Source organism: Schistocerca serialis, chromosome 8 (genome assembly GCF_023864345.2).
Source record: "Schistocerca serialis cubense isolate TAMUIC-IGC-003099 chromosome 8, iqSchSeri2.2, whole genome shotgun sequence".
Classification (NCBI taxonomy): Eukaryota; Metazoa; Arthropoda; class Insecta; order Orthoptera; family Acrididae; genus Schistocerca; species Schistocerca serialis.
Genome location: NC_064645.1, coordinates 383,451,298 through 383,469,922, shown reverse-complemented (window position 1 = coordinate 383,469,922; position 18,625 = coordinate 383,451,298). Strand labels below are relative to the sequence as shown.

At 39.0% G+C, this 18,625-nt stretch overlaps 1 protein-coding gene across 1 annotated transcript in view; it reads right to left on the bottom strand.

Moving 5' to 3' along the window:
* Positions 1 to 18,625, bottom strand: part of LOC126417027 (neural-cadherin-like) — a 198,283-nt gene that overhangs the window by 85,339 nt on the left and 94,319 nt on the right. The window contains exon 10 of the mRNA XM_050084917.1: positions 13,396 to 13,608. Within this exon, the coding sequence (XP_049940874.1) occupies positions 13,396 to 13,608 (213 nt within the window). The remainder of the gene's footprint in view (positions 1 to 13,395; positions 13,609 to 18,625) is intronic.

Sequence of the window (18,625 nt, the reverse complement as noted above, 5' to 3'; positions counted from 1 at the left end):
CTGTAATATTCCCCAAGACCCTCGTCACAGCTTTCTGGACATCTCGAGTTGTTTGAAAATGGTGTCCCTTGATTGCTGTTTTGATTCTTGGAAACATAAAAAAGTCACATGGAGTGCTATCTGGTGACTGAGGTGGCTGTGGTAGTACTGAAATTTGTTTTGAGGTTTAAAATTGATGTACTGACAGAGCAGTATGGGATGGCACATTATTGTGATTTTTGCACAAATCTTTCTCATACCAAGATCTTCAGTTATTATTAGACAAACTGTTTCTCGATTGATGTTCAGTTCTTCTGCAATCATTTTCATGGATAATCTTCGATCAGTTCATACAAGTTCACGCACCATGGCCAAGTTGACATCCGTCCGTGAGGTTGATGGTCGTCCATTGTGGTCTTCATCTTCAACATTTGTTCTGCCTTCACTAAACATTTTATGCCAAGAAAAAGCTTGAGATCTTGACATAACCTCATCTCCAAAAGCCTTCTGATGCTTACCATAAGTTGTCGTTGCGTTTTCACCCAATTTAACACAAAAAGAAATGGCATACTGTTGCGCAATATTATGCAGTTACGTTTCTGTGATGAGAGACACAACACGTGTTAACTGATTACAGCAGAAGTCACGACTGAGCAGTTTCATCGATGTGCCACTTGGACTAGAAGCAGCTTATAGACCAAGGTCAAAGATATTGTGCCTACACAAGCCTGCAGGGTTGTCACATCTTGCAAAAAAAATAAGTTTCATTACTTTATTGTCGCACCTCATATGTCAGCTCATAGAAATGCTGCTATAGAGAGAGCTGTACATGGTGAACCAAGCATACAGCATCATTAAGCACCACCAACCCATGTCCTCCTGTTTTCTGGATATACCAGAAGATGGTAGCAATGTGTTGTCCCCAACACCTGCATTTCATCGACTGGCTGGCAGAGGTCAGGCACGTAGCACGTACTAGCAGACAATGGTGCCACCTGGCAGCCAAACTACTGTACCTGCTGCCACTTCTCACACAGCTGCCCCACCCACCCCTACGCAGAGGCAGAATGTGCCAACCGATGCCGCCGGCTCACCGGGCCAGGTGCCACACACAGCATACCCACTATGCAGGTATATGTTATGTTTGGGGATGCCGCATGTTCTTGCAGTCCAGACTGCAATTAACCAAATGGGAAGTGCGAGTCCAAACATGTGCCATGGCTTGCACCAACACTTCAGAGTGCTGATCACATTATGGGCCAACCACTCAGACCACCCATCAGGCCAGCAGACTACACATCTGTAACAGGATCAGAGTTCTCTATTTCGTCACACAAGTGGGTGCCAATGCTAGGGAAATTCCCAAGTCTAGCGCTCTTCCTGTGCTCTTGCCACCTGCTACCACTCTGGGCAACCGACAATTCTGCAATTCGTGTCCATGGCTTGGCTGAACTTCAACTGCATCTCTCGTCCATCTTACACTGCACCTGGACGCTCTGTGTTGCAGATGTTGACTGTCCCTACTGGTCCTCCATGATTTTTCCACAGGCATGGCCTGCCACTTAGTTCTGGACATGTTATACCATAAGATATTTGCTGCTATTCAAGACCTCACACATCCTAGTATTTGGGCCACCACATGACTAATAAGGGAGAATTTTGTATGGACAGGGGTTGGGGCAGACTGCAAAATCTGGACCGGTGCATTCGTACCCTCCCAATGATCTAAGGTTGGTCGTCATGCATACCTAGTGTTGTGTTCATTGAACATTCCTAAAGGCAGGTTCCATCATGTGTATCTCTACCTGGTCGGGCCGCTTCGCCTGTCAGAGGGTTTTTGATACATCCCATCTATCATTGACCACTTTAGTCAGTGTGTCAAGGTCATTCCTATCATAGACATAACAGCTGACTCTGTTGCAAGGGCCTTTATTGCCTCCTGGATCATGTGGTTTGGCTGACCAGGGATGACAATTTGAAGCTGTTCTTTCCTCCAAGCTTTGTGACTTGTGCAGGGCAACTTTCAACACCCTACCATCCAAAGAGCAACAGGTTGGTTGACAATGGCACTGCGCTGATGAGTCAAACATGTCTTGGTTAGAGGTTCTCCCCTGGGTCCCACTTGGCGTCCAAACAGGCTACAAAGAAGTTTTAAAGGCCTCCTGAGCTGAGTTCTTGTACGAGGAACATCTCATCCTTCTGGTGCAATTCATTGAGGACTCCAAACCTCCCATGCAGTCTGAACTTCCGACATTAATAGAATGCATCTGACACTTCGCCGCATAGGTATACCCCCCACCGTCAAGGGCACACATCATGGGCCCTCGTACTTCATGCACAAAGTGTTACATGTTTGTGACTAAGAGATGTTGCGCAATGATGTGGTGTGACCTGCACTGCATCCCCCCCCCACCCCCCCCTCTTACTCTGGCCCACATAAAGTATTATGCTGCTTGCTGGAGACCTTTGATATTCTGCTCCAAGGTAACAGATGAACAGTGACCATCTCGCTTCTCAAACCAGCTTCATGGGTCGGCAAAGATGCAGACTTGGAGGATGACTCTTCCACGATCCCACTTCCTCACTCCCAGTGCTCCCAATGAGCCGAGCTCTCCTTCCAGCTCTGTTAGCGCATGTGACAATGCATGTGACACTAGTACTTCATATCCTCCACCCAGCTCAGAGGTTGACTGTGAAGGATTCCTCTCACCTTCCACCCCCCGCCCCCCCCCCCTCCCATCCCAGTTATTTCACTAACCAGCCCATGCCATCTGATGACATCTGTGCTGTCATCTTCCATGTTTTTGTTTGATCCCTCCAGATGCAAAGGAGACAGCCATCACTGCCTCAACTGATGACGATGGCCATCTCACTATTTGAGTGCCACTCACAGCATGCAATGCCCCCACATCACCGTGCTTCCCAATCCCAATTTCCTGCCCATTGACATGGCAACGTGACTTCATCATTCATGGGATCTACACTCGTGGGGACGTCTTAAGACATGACCACAGACCGAGCACCACGCCAACCTATGCCACCACCTCTCCCTGTGCTCTGCAGTAGGGAGAGGATGGCTCTGTGGTTGTCATTGACCACAAGAATCGACTGTCGATAGAGTGTGCTATCTTTGAACTACCAAATCTTTGATTATTCAAAACTTGTGCCACCATTGCGGTTCATTTTTCAGTCTTATTTTGGCACTTGGTATGTGATGGTGTAGCGTCTACAGTGTTCTTAATAAAAACAGAGTTTATACATAAAGTGGTGTTCAGGTTTTTAATATGATGACTGTATGACCTGTTCCCCATGGGAGTAAAAAGAAAAAGTTTTTATGTAGTGTCATTTCATGTCAAATAAACAAATTGCCACTGCATAAAAGAGGGGATAGGTCTGATGCTAACAACTATCACCCAGTCTCACTTCTGACAGCTTTATCCAAAATTCTTGAAAATGTTATGTATGCAAGACTAGCATCACATATTTTTAAAAAAGGAGTACTAACAAAACGTTTGAGCATATGAGACTATCTTGACAAAGATTTTTGTTGTATCTGAAACTACAGGAGTGAGTGCATGAAATGTTTATTTATTTACTATCTATTTTTGTGCATATAGTCACCAACTGGTGACTTTTGCAAATGTCATAGCATTTTTATACAATTTTTGTACAAGGAGTAGGAATTTGCAACTCACATGCACAAGAAGCCACTTACAGGTGATGCACTTGGCAATATATGGTACAGTACTTCATAATGCAGCATACGGTTGTTACATAGTATAGGTCTTTGAATTTACAGCATGTTGTTACAAAAATAGTATATATTACAATCACCTCAGAATAGTAAATAACATAGATAGAAGAGTTAGGCCTACATTTAAGAATAGCTACATTTTAATATCAGTGTTCATTCAGTGAGTACAAACATCTGAGAGTTAAGAATGATTTTAATTCCCTTTTGAATACTTTACTTCTGTTGCATCTTATAGCACTTGGCCATTTGTTAAACCATATCTGGCCATTAATCCAAGGACTATGATCTGTTTTCTTTAGTTTGGTTCTGTTTCTGAAGAAGCAATCTTTTTGTCTTGTGTTATGAGTATGCACATCAGAGCACTTAGTTTCATTATTTTTATGGTCCACAAAGATATGTTATTAATTTTTACAGATACAAGGAAAGGTTTCTCTACACGAATCTCTGTATCCTAGTTGATGCATGGTCCTGATTGCACTTTCCTGCAGTGTTAGGATTCTGTTCAAGTGACTATCAGCAGCACATCCCCATACCTCTATTCCATAATTAATATATGCAAAGATTGCCCCATAATAATCAGTTTATAACATTTGTTCAGAGACTAATTTTGATAGTTTGCTAATTAAGTGCAGTGAAATGCTGATTTTATTGCATACAGAATTGATATGATCTACGAATCTAAGATTTTTGTCTAGGTATATCCCCAAAAATTTACATTTGTCAGTGTCTACTTTTTGGATGCCACTTAGTCGTGGGTGACTGGAATTCAAGAGTAGGAAAAGGGAGAGAAGGACACATAGTAGGTGAATATGGATTGGGGGTAAGAAATGAAAGAGGAAGCCGTCTGATAGAATTTTGCACAGAGCATAACTTAATCAGTGCTAACACTTGGTTCAAGAATCATAAAAGAAGGTTGTACACATGGAAAAATCCTGGAGATACTAGAAGGTATCAGATAGATTATATAATGGTAAGACAGAGATTCAGGAATCAGGTTTTAGACTGTAAGACATTTCCAGGGGCAGATGTGGACTCTGACCACAATCTATTGGTTATGAACTGTAGATTAAAACTGAAGAAACTGCAAAAAGGTGGGAATTTAAGGAGATGGGACCTGGATAAACTGAAAGAACCAGAGGTTGTACAGAGTTTCAGGGAGAGCATAAGGGAACAATTGACAGGAATGGGGGAAAGAAATACAGGAGAAGAAGAATGGGTAGCTCTGAGGGATGAAGTAGTGAAGGCAGCAGAGGATCAAGTAGTTAAAAAGATGAGGGCTAGTAGAAATCCTTGGGTAACAAGAAATATTGAATTTAATTGACGAAAGGAGAAAATATAAAAATGCAGTAGATGAAGCAGGCAAAAAGGAATACAAAGTCTCAAAAATGAGATCAACAGGAAGTGCAAAATGGCTAAGCAGGGATGGCTAGAGGACAAATGTATGGATGTAGAGGCTTATTTCACTAGAGGTAAGATAGATACTGCTTACTGGAAAATTAAAGAGACCATTGGAGAAAAGAGTGTCACTTGTATGAATATCAAGAGCTCAGATGGAAACCCAGTTCTAAGCAAAGAAGGGAAAGCAGAAAGGTGGAACGAGTATATAGAGGGTCTATAGAAGGGCGTTGTACTTGAGGACAATATTATGGCAATGGAAGAGGATGTAGATGAAGATGAAATGGGAGATACAATACTGTGTGAAGAGTTTGAAAGAGCACTGAAAGACCTGAGTCGAAACAAGGCCCCGGGAGTAGACAACATTCCATTAGAACTACTGACGGCCTTTTGAGAGCCAGTCCTGACAAAACTCTACCATCTGGTGAACAAGATATATGAGACAGGCGAAATACCCCCAGGCTTCAAGAAGAATATAATAATTACAATCCCAAAGAAAGCAGGTGTTGACAGATGTGAAAATTACTGAACTATCAGTTTAATAAGTCACAGCTGAAAAATACTAACACAAATTCTTTACAGACGAATGGAAAAACTGGTAGAAGCTGACCTTAGGGAAGATCAGTTTGGATTCCGTAGGAATGTTGGAACACGTGACATATCTTAGAAGAACGATTAAGAAAAGGCAAGCCTATGTTTTTAGCTTTTGTAGACTTAGAGAAAGCTTTTGACAGTGTTGACTGGAATGCTCTCTTTCAAATTCTAAAGGTGGCAGGGGTAAAACACAGGGAGTGAAAGGCTGATTACAATTTGTACCGAAACCAGATGGCAGTTATAAGAGTTGAGGGGCATGAAAGGGAAGCAGTGGTTGGGAAGGGAGTGAGACAGGGTTGTAGCCTGTCCCCGATGTTATTCAATCTGTATATTGTGCAAGCAGTAAAGGAAACAAAAGAAAAATTAGGAGTTGGTATTATAATCCATGGAGAAGAAATAAAAACTTTGAGGTTCGCCGATGACACTGTAATTCTGTCAGAGACAGCAAAGGACTTGGAAGAGCAGTTGAATGGAATGGACAGTGTCTTGAGAGGAGGATATAAGATGAACATCAACAAAAGCAAAACGAGGATAATGGAATGTAGTCAAATTAAGTCAGGTGATGCTGAGGGAATTAGATTAGGAAATGAGACACTTAAAGTAGTAAAGGAGTTTTGCTGTTTGGGGAGCAAAATAACTGATGATGGTCGAAGTAGAGAGGATATAAAATGTAGACTGGCAATGGCAAGGAAAGCGTTTCTGAAGAAGAGAAATTTGTTGACATCAAGTATACATTCAATTGTCAGGAATTCATTTCTGAAAGAATTTGTATGGAGTGTAGCCATGTATGGAAGTGAAACATGGATGATAAATAGTTTAGACAAGAAGTGAATAGAAGCTTTCGAAATGTGGTGCTTCAGAACAATGCTGAAGATTAGATGGGTAGATCACATAACTAATAAGGAGGTATTGAATAGAATTGAGGAGGAGAGGAGTTTGTGACACAACTTGACAAGAAGAAGGGACCAGTTGGTAGGACATGTTCTGAGGCATCAAGGGAGCACAAATTTAGCATTGGAGGGCAGCGTGGAGGGTAAAAATCGTAGAGGGAGACCGAGAGATGAATACACTAAGCAGATTCAGAAGGATGTAGGTTGCAGTAAGTACTGGGAGATGAAGAAGCTTACACAGGATAGAGTAGCATGGAGATCTGCATCAAACCAGTCTCAGGACTGAAGACCACAACAACAACAACAACAACATATTATCAAAACAGGTTTGGTATGAATTACCAAGTAAGTAGTTATTTGACTTAAGTCATCAGTTGCAGCCAATGTCAAGTCATTAGTTTGTTTGCAAAAGAACAAAAGTGAGGTATCATCTGCATAACTTACTAATTGGGAGTACAGAGGTGACTCTAAATTATTAATGTAGACAAGGAAAAGGGAAGGGCCCAATATGGAGACTTGAGGTACACCTTGTTTTACTGTTTCATAGCTGGATTGGAAATGTTTGATCTGATCATTAATTTCATAACTCATCTTTGTACACTGCTTATGATTGGTTAGATAAGTGATCAGTATTTGTATGGATGTGGCATTTATATTGTAAGTTTCCAATTTGTTTAGTAGTAACTCATGGTTCACTGAGTCAAATGCTTTAGTAAGGTTTAGTGAATATTTTATATCTTCAGCTGTGAATCCAGTTAATAACAAAGGTCTGATGGTAAAGCCTCACCCTAGGCTGGAAACTGCTTTAGAATTTAAGGAAGTGAGTGTGGAGGAAATAGGAAAAATAATAAATAACTTAAAGAATAAGACTTCATCTGGCTGGGATGGACTGAGTAGTATTATAATTAAAAATTGCAATAAGGAATTAGTTAGAATAATTACCCATATGATCAACAGTAGTATCAGAGAGCACACATTTCCAAATATATTGAAGAAAAGTACAGTTAAACCTGTGCATAAAAAAGGATCGAAAGAAGAGCTATCAAACTTCAGGCCCAAATCACTAATACCAATATTTGGTCAAATATTTGAAATTGTTTTGTTGACACAACTTATTGATTATTCCACAAAGAATAATTTACTAGCAGAAACACAGCATGGCTTCAGAAAGCATCACAGTACCATTACAGCAATTACCAAATTTCTCCACAAGGTGTATGATGCCGTGGATGAGGGAATGCAGACAGCAGATTTTATCTGGATCATTAAGAAGGTTGGATTTTGTCAATTTGATCATCTAACTTAGGGGTGGCTTTGCGATATCTATTTATTATATTCCTTGAAGTCTTCCCTATATTTTTTGACTGAGCTATTTCCTTATCTAGGATCTGTTTTCTTACATTTGAGATCTGTACCTGAAATTGTTTTTTAGCTTGAGTGTACTTATCCTTAAATATTTGCAATTTAGTTGACTTATGTAGCACACTTAGATCCTTGATATTTTGCCCGAGTTTAATCACGTAAGCTGGAAGAGTCAGTCTGTTGTTTTTTACATTTTGGTTGTGAGTTACTACTTTCTTAATTTCTTTCACTGGGCAGCAAAAATTAAGATATTGGAAAATAATATCATAAAATTTGGCCCATTTGAACTCGGAGTCTTTTTGCATAAGAACTAGTTGCCATTCCTCAGATGCTAGTTTACTTTTAAAACCATTAATGTTTTTCTCTTTAAGCATTCTTTTATGTTCTACGACCTGAGTCCTTTCTTGGGTGCTTGTGTGTTCATAGTCTACAAATTGACATTTGTGATCTGAGTAGTGGAAGTCCACAGTTCTTGGAACTGTTAAATCTTTGCTGAAGTGACTGTTTAGTAATATGACTGTCCATATGTACATCCTGAGTTACAAATGTAAAATGTACTCCAAAGATGTTTTCCTCTGCCCAGTTGAAAATCTGCCACAATGTAAGAATTTTAATTTCTTATGAATATTGCAAGCTTTCTTGTGCTGCCAACCTCTTGACTGTGCCTTTAATTCCATCGCAAGGCCATTTTCCATGAGCTGTTGCTAAAAAATGCCATTCAGCCCCTATGCCAAAATCAGCTTGATGAAAACATAGATGTAAAAAGTTTTTCTTGTTTTTGTACTGAGCAGCAGCACCATCAGGAAAGTAATATATTTTTTTAGGTTCGAAGTGCTTTCTTAATAAATTGATGACATTTTTTCTGGGAGGGGTAGACAGCCACAGTGTTATATTCAAGAAGTCTGAAATAACAACATAACCGAGATGCTCTGTTTCTGTTTCTCCTTTGCAGTACACAACAAATGGGTGAAGAGTGGCTGACTCATCCAGTGATAGCTTTGGATGTCATCCTGCACCAAAACTGACTAGTTCTCTGAAAAATCACAGTGCACAGCAAACTATGAATCTTTTCTCTAACATGTTTCATAAATGAACTTCATTGCTTTGCAGTAAGGTCATGATGGGCCAACACAGATGACTTATTGCAAAACAAATTCGTGAACTCTCTTGTCAATTTTTGTAATGTTTCCAATTTACACCTGTCCTCAGAAATCCACTGTCAGAAGGTGACACTGTCTATCAAGTTTTCTTGGAATGCCTTCTGAAGTATGGTGTCCATTTCCTTATTTCCTTGGAATGAATTACAGTCTCCCAACTGACAATCTATTGACAGTGGATTGCACAGAACCTTTGCAAGACAAGTTTTATATGTCTGTATTTCTCCACTTGTTACAGATTTCAACCTCACTTTTTCAATCGTAAGTTTAAAATTTTGGTGTTTTGCACATACACAGGGACCTGATTGAATAAAGTTTTTACACCTATCTTAATATGTGTTGAAATTTACTAAAATCAAGTAGGAAGAATATAAAATGCATACAGAGATTTTAAAAATATGTGTGTCAGAAAGGTAAATATAGGTAGGTACACATAAACAACTCATGATGTTCTCCAGCAACACTGTGAGCTACTGTTGACACAGGATGGCACAAATTTTATGATGTACACACATCAAAAAAAGTTTTGCTTCACCCCAGTTCCCAGAACTTCTGAAGACAGATGTTGACTGTGGTTATTTTATCACAGACACAGTCCCTTTGACTGTTAAGAGATGTCACTAAACTCACCCAAAGATACAAACAACCATGCATGAGCAGCGCCTATTAGACGGAGGGGGTCTGACAGCCGATCAGTCCCGATCATTCCACCAGGAACGAGGTGCACAGCTTGTTTTGTCTGTAGTTCAACCATGCCTAGATGGTCAATACCACAGATCGATCTTGTCCCCATTGTTACTTTGTGCCAGGAAGGGCTCTCAACAAGGGAAGTGTCCAGGTGTCTCTTAATGAACCGAAGCAATGTTGTTCAGACATGGAGGAGATACAGAGAGACAGGAACTGTCGATGACATGACTCGCTCAGGCCACCCAAGGGCTACTACTGCAGTGGATGATTGCTGCCTACAGATTATGGCTTGGAGGAACCCTGACAGTAAATCCACCATGTTGAATAATGCTTTTCATGCAGTCACAGGACATTGTGTTACAACTCAAACTGTGTGCAATAGGCTGCATGATGCACAACTTCACTCTCAATGTCCATGGTGAGGTCCATCTTTGCAACCATGACACCATGCAATGCGGTACAGATGGGCCCAACAACATGCCTAATGGACCGCTCAGGATTGGCATCATGTTCTCTTCACCAGTTAATGATGCATATGCCTTCAACCAGACAATCACTGGAGACGTGTTTGGAGGCAACCTGGTCAGGATGAACACCTTAGACACACTGTCCAGCGAGTGCAGTAAGGTGGAAGTTTCCTGCAGTTTTGGGGTGGCATTATGTGGGGCCGACATATGCCACTGGTGGTCATGGAAGGCGCCAAAACAGCTGTGCGATATGTGAATACCATCCTCCGACCAACAATGCAACCATATTAGCAGAATATTGGCGAGGCATTTGCCTTCATGGACAACAATTCACACCCCCATCATGCATGTCTTGTGAATGACTTCCTTCAGGATAATGACATCACTCAACTAGAGTAGCCAGCACGTTCTCCAGACATGAACCCATCCAACATGCCTGGGATAGATTGAAAAGGGATGTTTATGGACGACCTGACCCTCCAGCCACTCTGAGGGATCTACGTTGAATCTCCATTGAGGAGTGGGACAATCTGGACCAACAGTGCATTGATGAACTTGTGGATAGTATGCTGCAATGAATACAGGCATGCATCAATGCAAGAGGACGTGATGCTGGGTATTAGAGGTACCGGAGTGTACAGCAATCAGGACCACCACCTATGAAGGTCTCTCTGTATGGTGGTACAACATGCAATGTGTGGTTTTCATGAGCAATAAAAAGGGCGGAAATGATGTTTATGTTGATCTCTATTTCAAGTTTCTGTACAAGTTCTCGAACTCTCGGAACCGAGGTGATGCAAAAAAATTTTTGATGTGTGTAGTTGCGGAATTTGAAATATGGTGTCATCTGTCTCACCTGACATAATTTAGGAATGTGTTAATGTAGTAGATTTATTCCTTGTATGACATGATCCCATGTTGATCCCAAAATGAAACTTTCAGAGGTGTAAGAGTATAGTGCAAGGAAATTTTGTGATTTTTTCCAAAATTTTTAAAATATGGCTTTTTCAGAAAATTAAAATTTCAAATTTTTTTAAATTTTTCAAGAAAATTTTTTTTAATGCTGCCATGTTGCAAATGAAATGAAAGCCCATCTAAAGAGCTTTAAAAAGACACATTTTGCAAGTATGTATCTCATCTGATTCTGGAGAATATGACAATTTACTGCTCCAGGGTGTACCAATTTTTAACAAAAGTTTGAAAATTAATTTTTAGTTAAACCACAAAAAATTTGTACGGTTTTCATGCATAACTATGTAGGGACAGTAGGTACACCAAATTTCTTCAAAATCTAAGACATCAAGGTAAATTTTTGTTCAAAATTGTGTTGATTTCAGATGGAATGATCCTGGTAGTAGTTACTTACAGACACTTGTTGATCACAGTATTTTTAGGTTTTTTAAAATGCATTAGACATTCTCTCAAAATACATGTTATACTGCCATGCCGGTGTGATAAAATCAATGAATGTAGCTTCATGTCAATCAACTGAGTTACAAATAGATATTTTCATTATGTGTACCATCTTTTGCTTATGCCATGTATGTTATATGATATTTGGTAATAAATTGAGAGCTGTAGAATAGGTGAAAGGTCAGACTATGTAAATGTTTTGAAAATTTGTGAGAAAAGAACTTCGTAAAGCAAAATTTTCCTCTAGTCCTCATTTGAATGAAGTAATGATGCTAAGGTAGTCAAAATGTTGTATATAATGTAATGAAGAAACTATGAATATTTATTTGTTATGCTCCAAATCTTGTTGGCATGACCAGTTTTATTAACTTGTATCAAAATTTTTCATGCATTTTATGCTTTCAATCTTCTTGGGGGGTAATTGTAATAAAACTGGTTATGGTGAGATAAATGTACTAACTGATCCTGAACCATATGAAATGACTGATTGACGAGTCAAAGGCTCAAAAAACAGAAATCCACTGCCAATAGCTATACAAAAATATGTAACATCAACATATAAAAACACTTAATGTAATTATGAGGATGATTATGGACTTCTTAAAAAGATAAGCAACGATAAACAACTGTTTGTATTTTATTTTTGAAATGTGTGTTACAAAGATGATTTTGCATAAATAAATCAATATATGATAGTATTTTCTTTGCTTCATGTTGTCTTTGGGGAGTTAGTAGTATGAATTTGAAGTGTGAAGATGGAGTTCAGGTTATGTGTGTTGTGTTAGTGCTGTGGTTGATGTTGATTTGTACTGTGAATTGAAATGACTGAGAATATATGTGTTCAACACCAAGAAGTCCTCCAGTGTTTATATTATTTAACAAAATGAACTCAAGCATCATCTAGACCAGTATAAAAAGTTAGATTTTAGAATGGACTACAAGACTGCAATCTACAAGAAAGAAGAAGAATAAAAAATGAGTGCTATGAAAAGTGTTTATTCAGATTCTAACATTGCTACCTCCCTCTGCAGTGTGTCTCTATCTCAGTGTGTCAAGTGTTGTGAAAACATGACCAGCCACCCAAATTATTAACTTACTTCAAAATTAATATGCAGACTTTGAGCTATGAGAGAGTGGTAACAGTCAGAAACTCCATCTGACAAACTGAAATCCAGCACCTGTACAACACAATAAATGCATGTTTACATCCCTCATTCAACATTTTGGTGGTTATCCACTGGTTATTGATGTACCAGCATTTCACATTTGAAATGGCTTTCACTTGCTTACATTAACCTGCAACCTTGAAATTTTAATTACATAGATATGACACCTAGCCAAATGTTTTCCCAAAATTTCATTACTCTGCATTAACTATTTTTTGGAGTTGTGATTTTTTTCCATCAGTGTGTATGCCACTACTTGAAGACAGTCTCAGGCAAAATATGCATTACATATAAATAATGAGAATGTGAGTGATTATGGTGTATTCGTCATTGCATTAATGTAAAATATTCTGATTTGTTCATTTAATACTGGCTCAGAAAAGTGACAATGAAGTTACAATGCAGATTTCATAGTTAAAGTAAATAAGAATTTCTGCATTCTCTCTAAAGGGCATTGGCTCTGCCAATTCATATTTTGATATTTATATCATGCTTGGATAACTGATAAGCAGAAGCTGACAGACTACTTACCTCTTGCCAGTGCATCTGAACAATGCCATTAAGTCTTGTAGGTTGGTACACATAAGAACCAGGGCCACAAATAGAAAAATGTATATCTGTAATAATATATTGCTGAGTTCTTGATTTTATGCTAAATATGCATAGATTTTCAGTCTTGATTTTGAAGATTTTAGCCAGTTTTTCTTGAAGTATATCTCCTTTACTCTTGTTGCCAAAATCTGTCTGCAGAACAACAATATGTTATTGTAAGATAAATTTTAAAAAATATTAAATAAATGTTCATCCAAAAGGCTCACACTGAAAGTTAAGGTAAGATTGATACTTGTTTATGTACTAACATTAAAGAGAAAAATCTATGATTTTCGGTAATGTGCGATTATTAGAAGTAGTGGAAGGGACTCGACTGATATGCTGTTGCCAACAATGAAGGTGAAATAAGAGCAGTTCTGTACTATGACTTTTTGTGATTCTATAGTGAGTTGAAGCACAAATTCCTTTGAGTGATTGTATTAAGTATTGGGAACACCAAAGAAAATGTATTATATGAGGGTGGTTTGAAAAGTTCTTGGAACGGAATAAAAAAAGTACTTACATCACTGAAACTTTTTTGTTTATCAATGTAGTCTCCTTGTAGATTAATGCACTTGGTCCAACAATATTCCAGTGCCTTGATCTCATCTCGAAAATGACTTTCCTCCAGGCCTGCAAAATAGATGTCAACTCCGGCTATCAATTCTTCATTTGAAGTGAATCTTTGGCCACCAAGAAAAATTGTCTGTTTTGGGAAGAGATGGAAGTCTGATGGAGCCATATCAGGTGAATACGGCACATGTGGCAACAATTAATAACTTAGTCCATGTAATTTTGCCATGGCAATGGCACAGGTGTGCAGGTGCACTTTGTCTTGAAAGAAGGTAACTTTCTTCCTTGCTTAAGCTGGCCCTTTTTTGCATATGTTTTGTTGCAATTTGTCCAGGAGGTTAGCATAGAATTCTCCAGTAATTGTTAGCCCAGCGCGGGGATAGACTACAAACATAATCCCCTTCGCATCCCTTAACACTGATGCCATGACCTTTCCTCCCAAAGGAATTGTCTTTGCTTTCTTTGGTGGCAGAGAATCAGCATGTTTCCACTGCTTTTCCCCAATATTCTTCAGCCTGTAGTGCACACAAGTCTCATCTGTGATCACAAACCAGCACAAAAAATCTCGTTAGTTTCTCCTAAAATGGGCCAAACTTTGTTCCGATATGTCCATTCTCATGCGTTTTTGATCCAGCGTCAAGAGTCATGGCACCTATCTTGCAAATAATTTTTTCATTTCTAATTCTTCAGTTAAAATGTGATATACCCTTTCAGGTGACATCTGGCAAGTGTGAGCAATTTCACACACTTTCAATCGGTGATCCTCCATGACCATATTGTGCACTTTTGCAATGATTTCTGGAGTAGCGACACTTCTTGGCCGACCACTGCATGGATCACCATCCAAGCTCTCCCGAGCAAATTTAAATTCATTTGTCCACTTGGCAACAGTTGAATATGAAGGAGCACAGTCCCTCAGTGTATTCTGGAAATTGGCATGTATGTCCTTTGCTTTCATACATTTCTTTACAAAGTACTTAATCAATGCTCGAATCTCAATTTTTTCCATCTTCACAAATCACTACGTGGGAACACAAACAGAGCCACATCAACACCACAGCTCTCTTCCAAGAGCACTGATGTGGCACATGTTTACAGGGAACAGCTGAATGAATATCACAAGAACAACTCATTGCGCTAGCACTGACCTCTCATGGTGATACCGAGAACTTTCCAAAACATCCTTGTATGTTGGAAGAAAAGAATGTCTCCCACATTTTATATTTTTCTCTTAGCCATTCTGATTTTACTACCTTGCACATCAACAGCTATTTCTATTTTATCTTTATGGCATATATGTCCTGCTCTACAAAAATTTACATGACAAACTTCTTACCAGGAAGATCCACTGTCAATGCTACTTCACTCTCTAACCAATATGGAGTTCAGAGTCAAACAATGGGAAATCCTGAATGGAATAACAACACTGATAGGTCAGGTGCTAATTGCAACAAAGAGAGGCAATGAAGTGGGTGGCAGAAAAGCCCATCAGCCATCAACAACAGAGCCTACACACATTCACACAAGCAAAGCTCACACACACATACCACAGTCATCTACAGGAACTAAGAACTGAGTTAGAATTCTGTCAACAGAAACTTAGAGGTTTAATTATAGCTGTGATGGCTCACAGTTAATGTAATAAATAGCAAAGAAATGACTCTGTATCAGTTTCACGCCAAGAAAAAGGATATGATATGCATCCAGAGTTTCCCTAAAAAACACTTATCCCATAAGTGTGAAGAGGCAAAGTAGGATATCCACAAGAATAGTATACATTTCCTTAACATGGCACAGCAGTAACCACAGACTTATGTACTTGTTCATGCATTCCTCAGCTTTTGAACACAGTCCAGAAGTATGACAAAGGAACTCTGCATGGAAGACTAAAAGACCTAAGTGAAAACAAGGCCCCTGGAGTAGATGATACTCTCTCAGAACTGCTGATATTCTTGGGTTAGCCAGCCACAACAAAAATATTCCACCTGGTGTGCCAGATATATGTGATTGGCAAAATATCCTCAGATTTCAAGAAGAATTCCAGTTCCAAAGAAAGCAGATGCTGACATGTGTGAATATTACTGAACTATCAGATTCATAAGTCATGTTTGCAAAATAATGACACAAATTATTTAGAGAAGAATGAAAAACTAACAGAAGCTGACTCTGGGGAATTTCAGTTTGAGTTCCAGAGAAATATTGGAATATGCCAAGCAATAATGACGAAGATAGATTAAGGAGAGGCCACTTTACATTTACAGCATTTGTAGATTTGAAGAAAGTTTTTGCTGATGTTGTTGGAGTACAATCTTTGAAATTTTTAAGGTAGCAGGGATAAAATACTAAGAGCCAGTAGTAATTCACAGCATGTACAGAAACCACAGCTATTACAAAAGGCAGAGAGCATGAAAAGGAAGCATTGGTTGAGAAAGGAGTGAGGGATGGTTGTAGCTTTTCACCAATATTATTCAGCCTGTGCACTGAGCAAGCAATAAAGGAAGCCACAGTAAAATTTGGAGAGTGAATTAAAATTCAAGGAGAATAAATAAAACTTGGAGGTTTTCTGATGACATTGTAATTCTGTCAGCAGCAGTTGAATAGAATGGACAGTGTCTTGAGAGGAGGATAAAAGCTAAACATCAACAAAAGCAAAACAATGATAATGGTATATGGTCAAATTAAATCAGACAATGCTGAGGGAATCAGATTATAAAATGAGACACTGAAAGTTAGCAGATGAGTTTTGCTACTTTGGCAATAAAATAAATGATTTTCGCCAAAGTAAAGAGGATACGAAATGCAGGCTGGTAATAGCAAGAAAAGTGTTTCTGAAGAAGAGAAATTTGCTAACATCAAATATAAATTTAAGTGTCAGGAAGCCTTTTCTGAAGGCATTTGCTGGGAGTGTAGCCATGTACAGAAGTGAAATGTGGATGATAATCAGTTCAGATGAGATGAGACTAGATGGTTTTCAAATGTGGTGCTACAGAAAAATGCTGAAGATCAGAAGCGCAGATCAAGTAACTAATGAGGTGATAATCAATAAAATTGGGGAAAAAAGAAATTTGTGGTATATATTTTATGAAAGAAGGTATCAGTTGATAAGACTCATTCTGATACATCAAGGAATTGTCAGTTTAGTACTGGAGGGAAGAGTGTATGTGTGTGTGTGTGTGTGTGTGTGTGTGTGTGTGTGTGTGTATGTGTGTGTGTGTTGAGGAGGGAGAAACTGCAGAGAGACCAAGAGATGAGTACAGTAAGCAGGTCCAAATGGATGTGGATTGCAATAGTTATTTCCAGCTGTAAAGGCTTGCACAGGTTAGATTAGTGTGGACAGCTGCATAAAACCAGTCTTCAGACAGAAGAGCACAGCATATATATATATATATATATATATATATATATATATATATGCTTGAATTTTGTGTGTATGTTTGTGTTTGTTTGTGTGTCTGTCGACCTGCCAGCACTTTCATTTGGTAAGTCACATCATCTTTGTTTTTAGATATATATTTCCTACGTGGAATGTTTCCCTCTATTATAACCATATATATATATATATATATATATATATATATATATATATATATATATATATATATATATTAATAGAGGGAAACATTCCACATGGGAAAAATATATCTAAAAACAAAGATGATGTGACTTACCAAACGAAAGCGCTGGCACGTCGATAGACACACAAACAAACAGAATCATACACACAAAATTCTAGCTTTCGCAACAAACGGTTGCTTCATCAGGAAAGAGGAAAGAAGAGGGAAAGATGAAAGGTTGTGGGTTTTAAGGTAGAGGGTAAGGAGTCATTCCAATCCTGGGAGCGGAAAGACTTACCTTAGGGGGAAAAAAGAATGGGTATACACTCGCACGCACACACATATCCATCCACACATATACAGACACATATATGTGTGGATGGATATGTGTGTGTGTGCGAGTGTATATCCGTCCTTTTTCCCCCTAAGGTAAGTCTTTCCGCTCCCGGGATTGGAATGACCCCTTACCCTCTCCCTTAAAACCCACATCCTTTCGTCTTTCTTTCTCTTTCCCTCTTTCCTGATGAGGCAACAGTTTGCTGTGAAAGCTTGAATTTTGTGTGTATGTTTGTGTTTGTTTGTGTGTCTTTCGACCTGCCAGCGCTTTCGTTTGGTAAGTCACATCATCTTTGTTTTTTGATAAATTTTTCCCACGTGGAATGTTTCCCTCTTATATATATATGTATATGATATGGTTATAATAGAGGGAAACATTCCACGTAGGAAAAATATATCTAAAAACAAAGATGATGTGACTTACCAAATGAAAGTGCCGGCAGGTGGACAGACACACAAACAAACACAAACATACACACAAAATTCAAGCTTTCACAACAAACTGTTGCCTCATCAGGAAGGAGGGAAGGAGAGGGAAAGACGAAAGGATGTGGGTTTTAAGGGTAGAGGGTAAGGAGTCATTCCAATCCCGGGAGCGGAAAGACTTACCTTAGGGGGAAAAAAGGACGGGTATACACTCGCACACACGCACATATCCATCCGCACATACACAGACACAAGCAGACATTTGTAAAGGTGTGTGCATG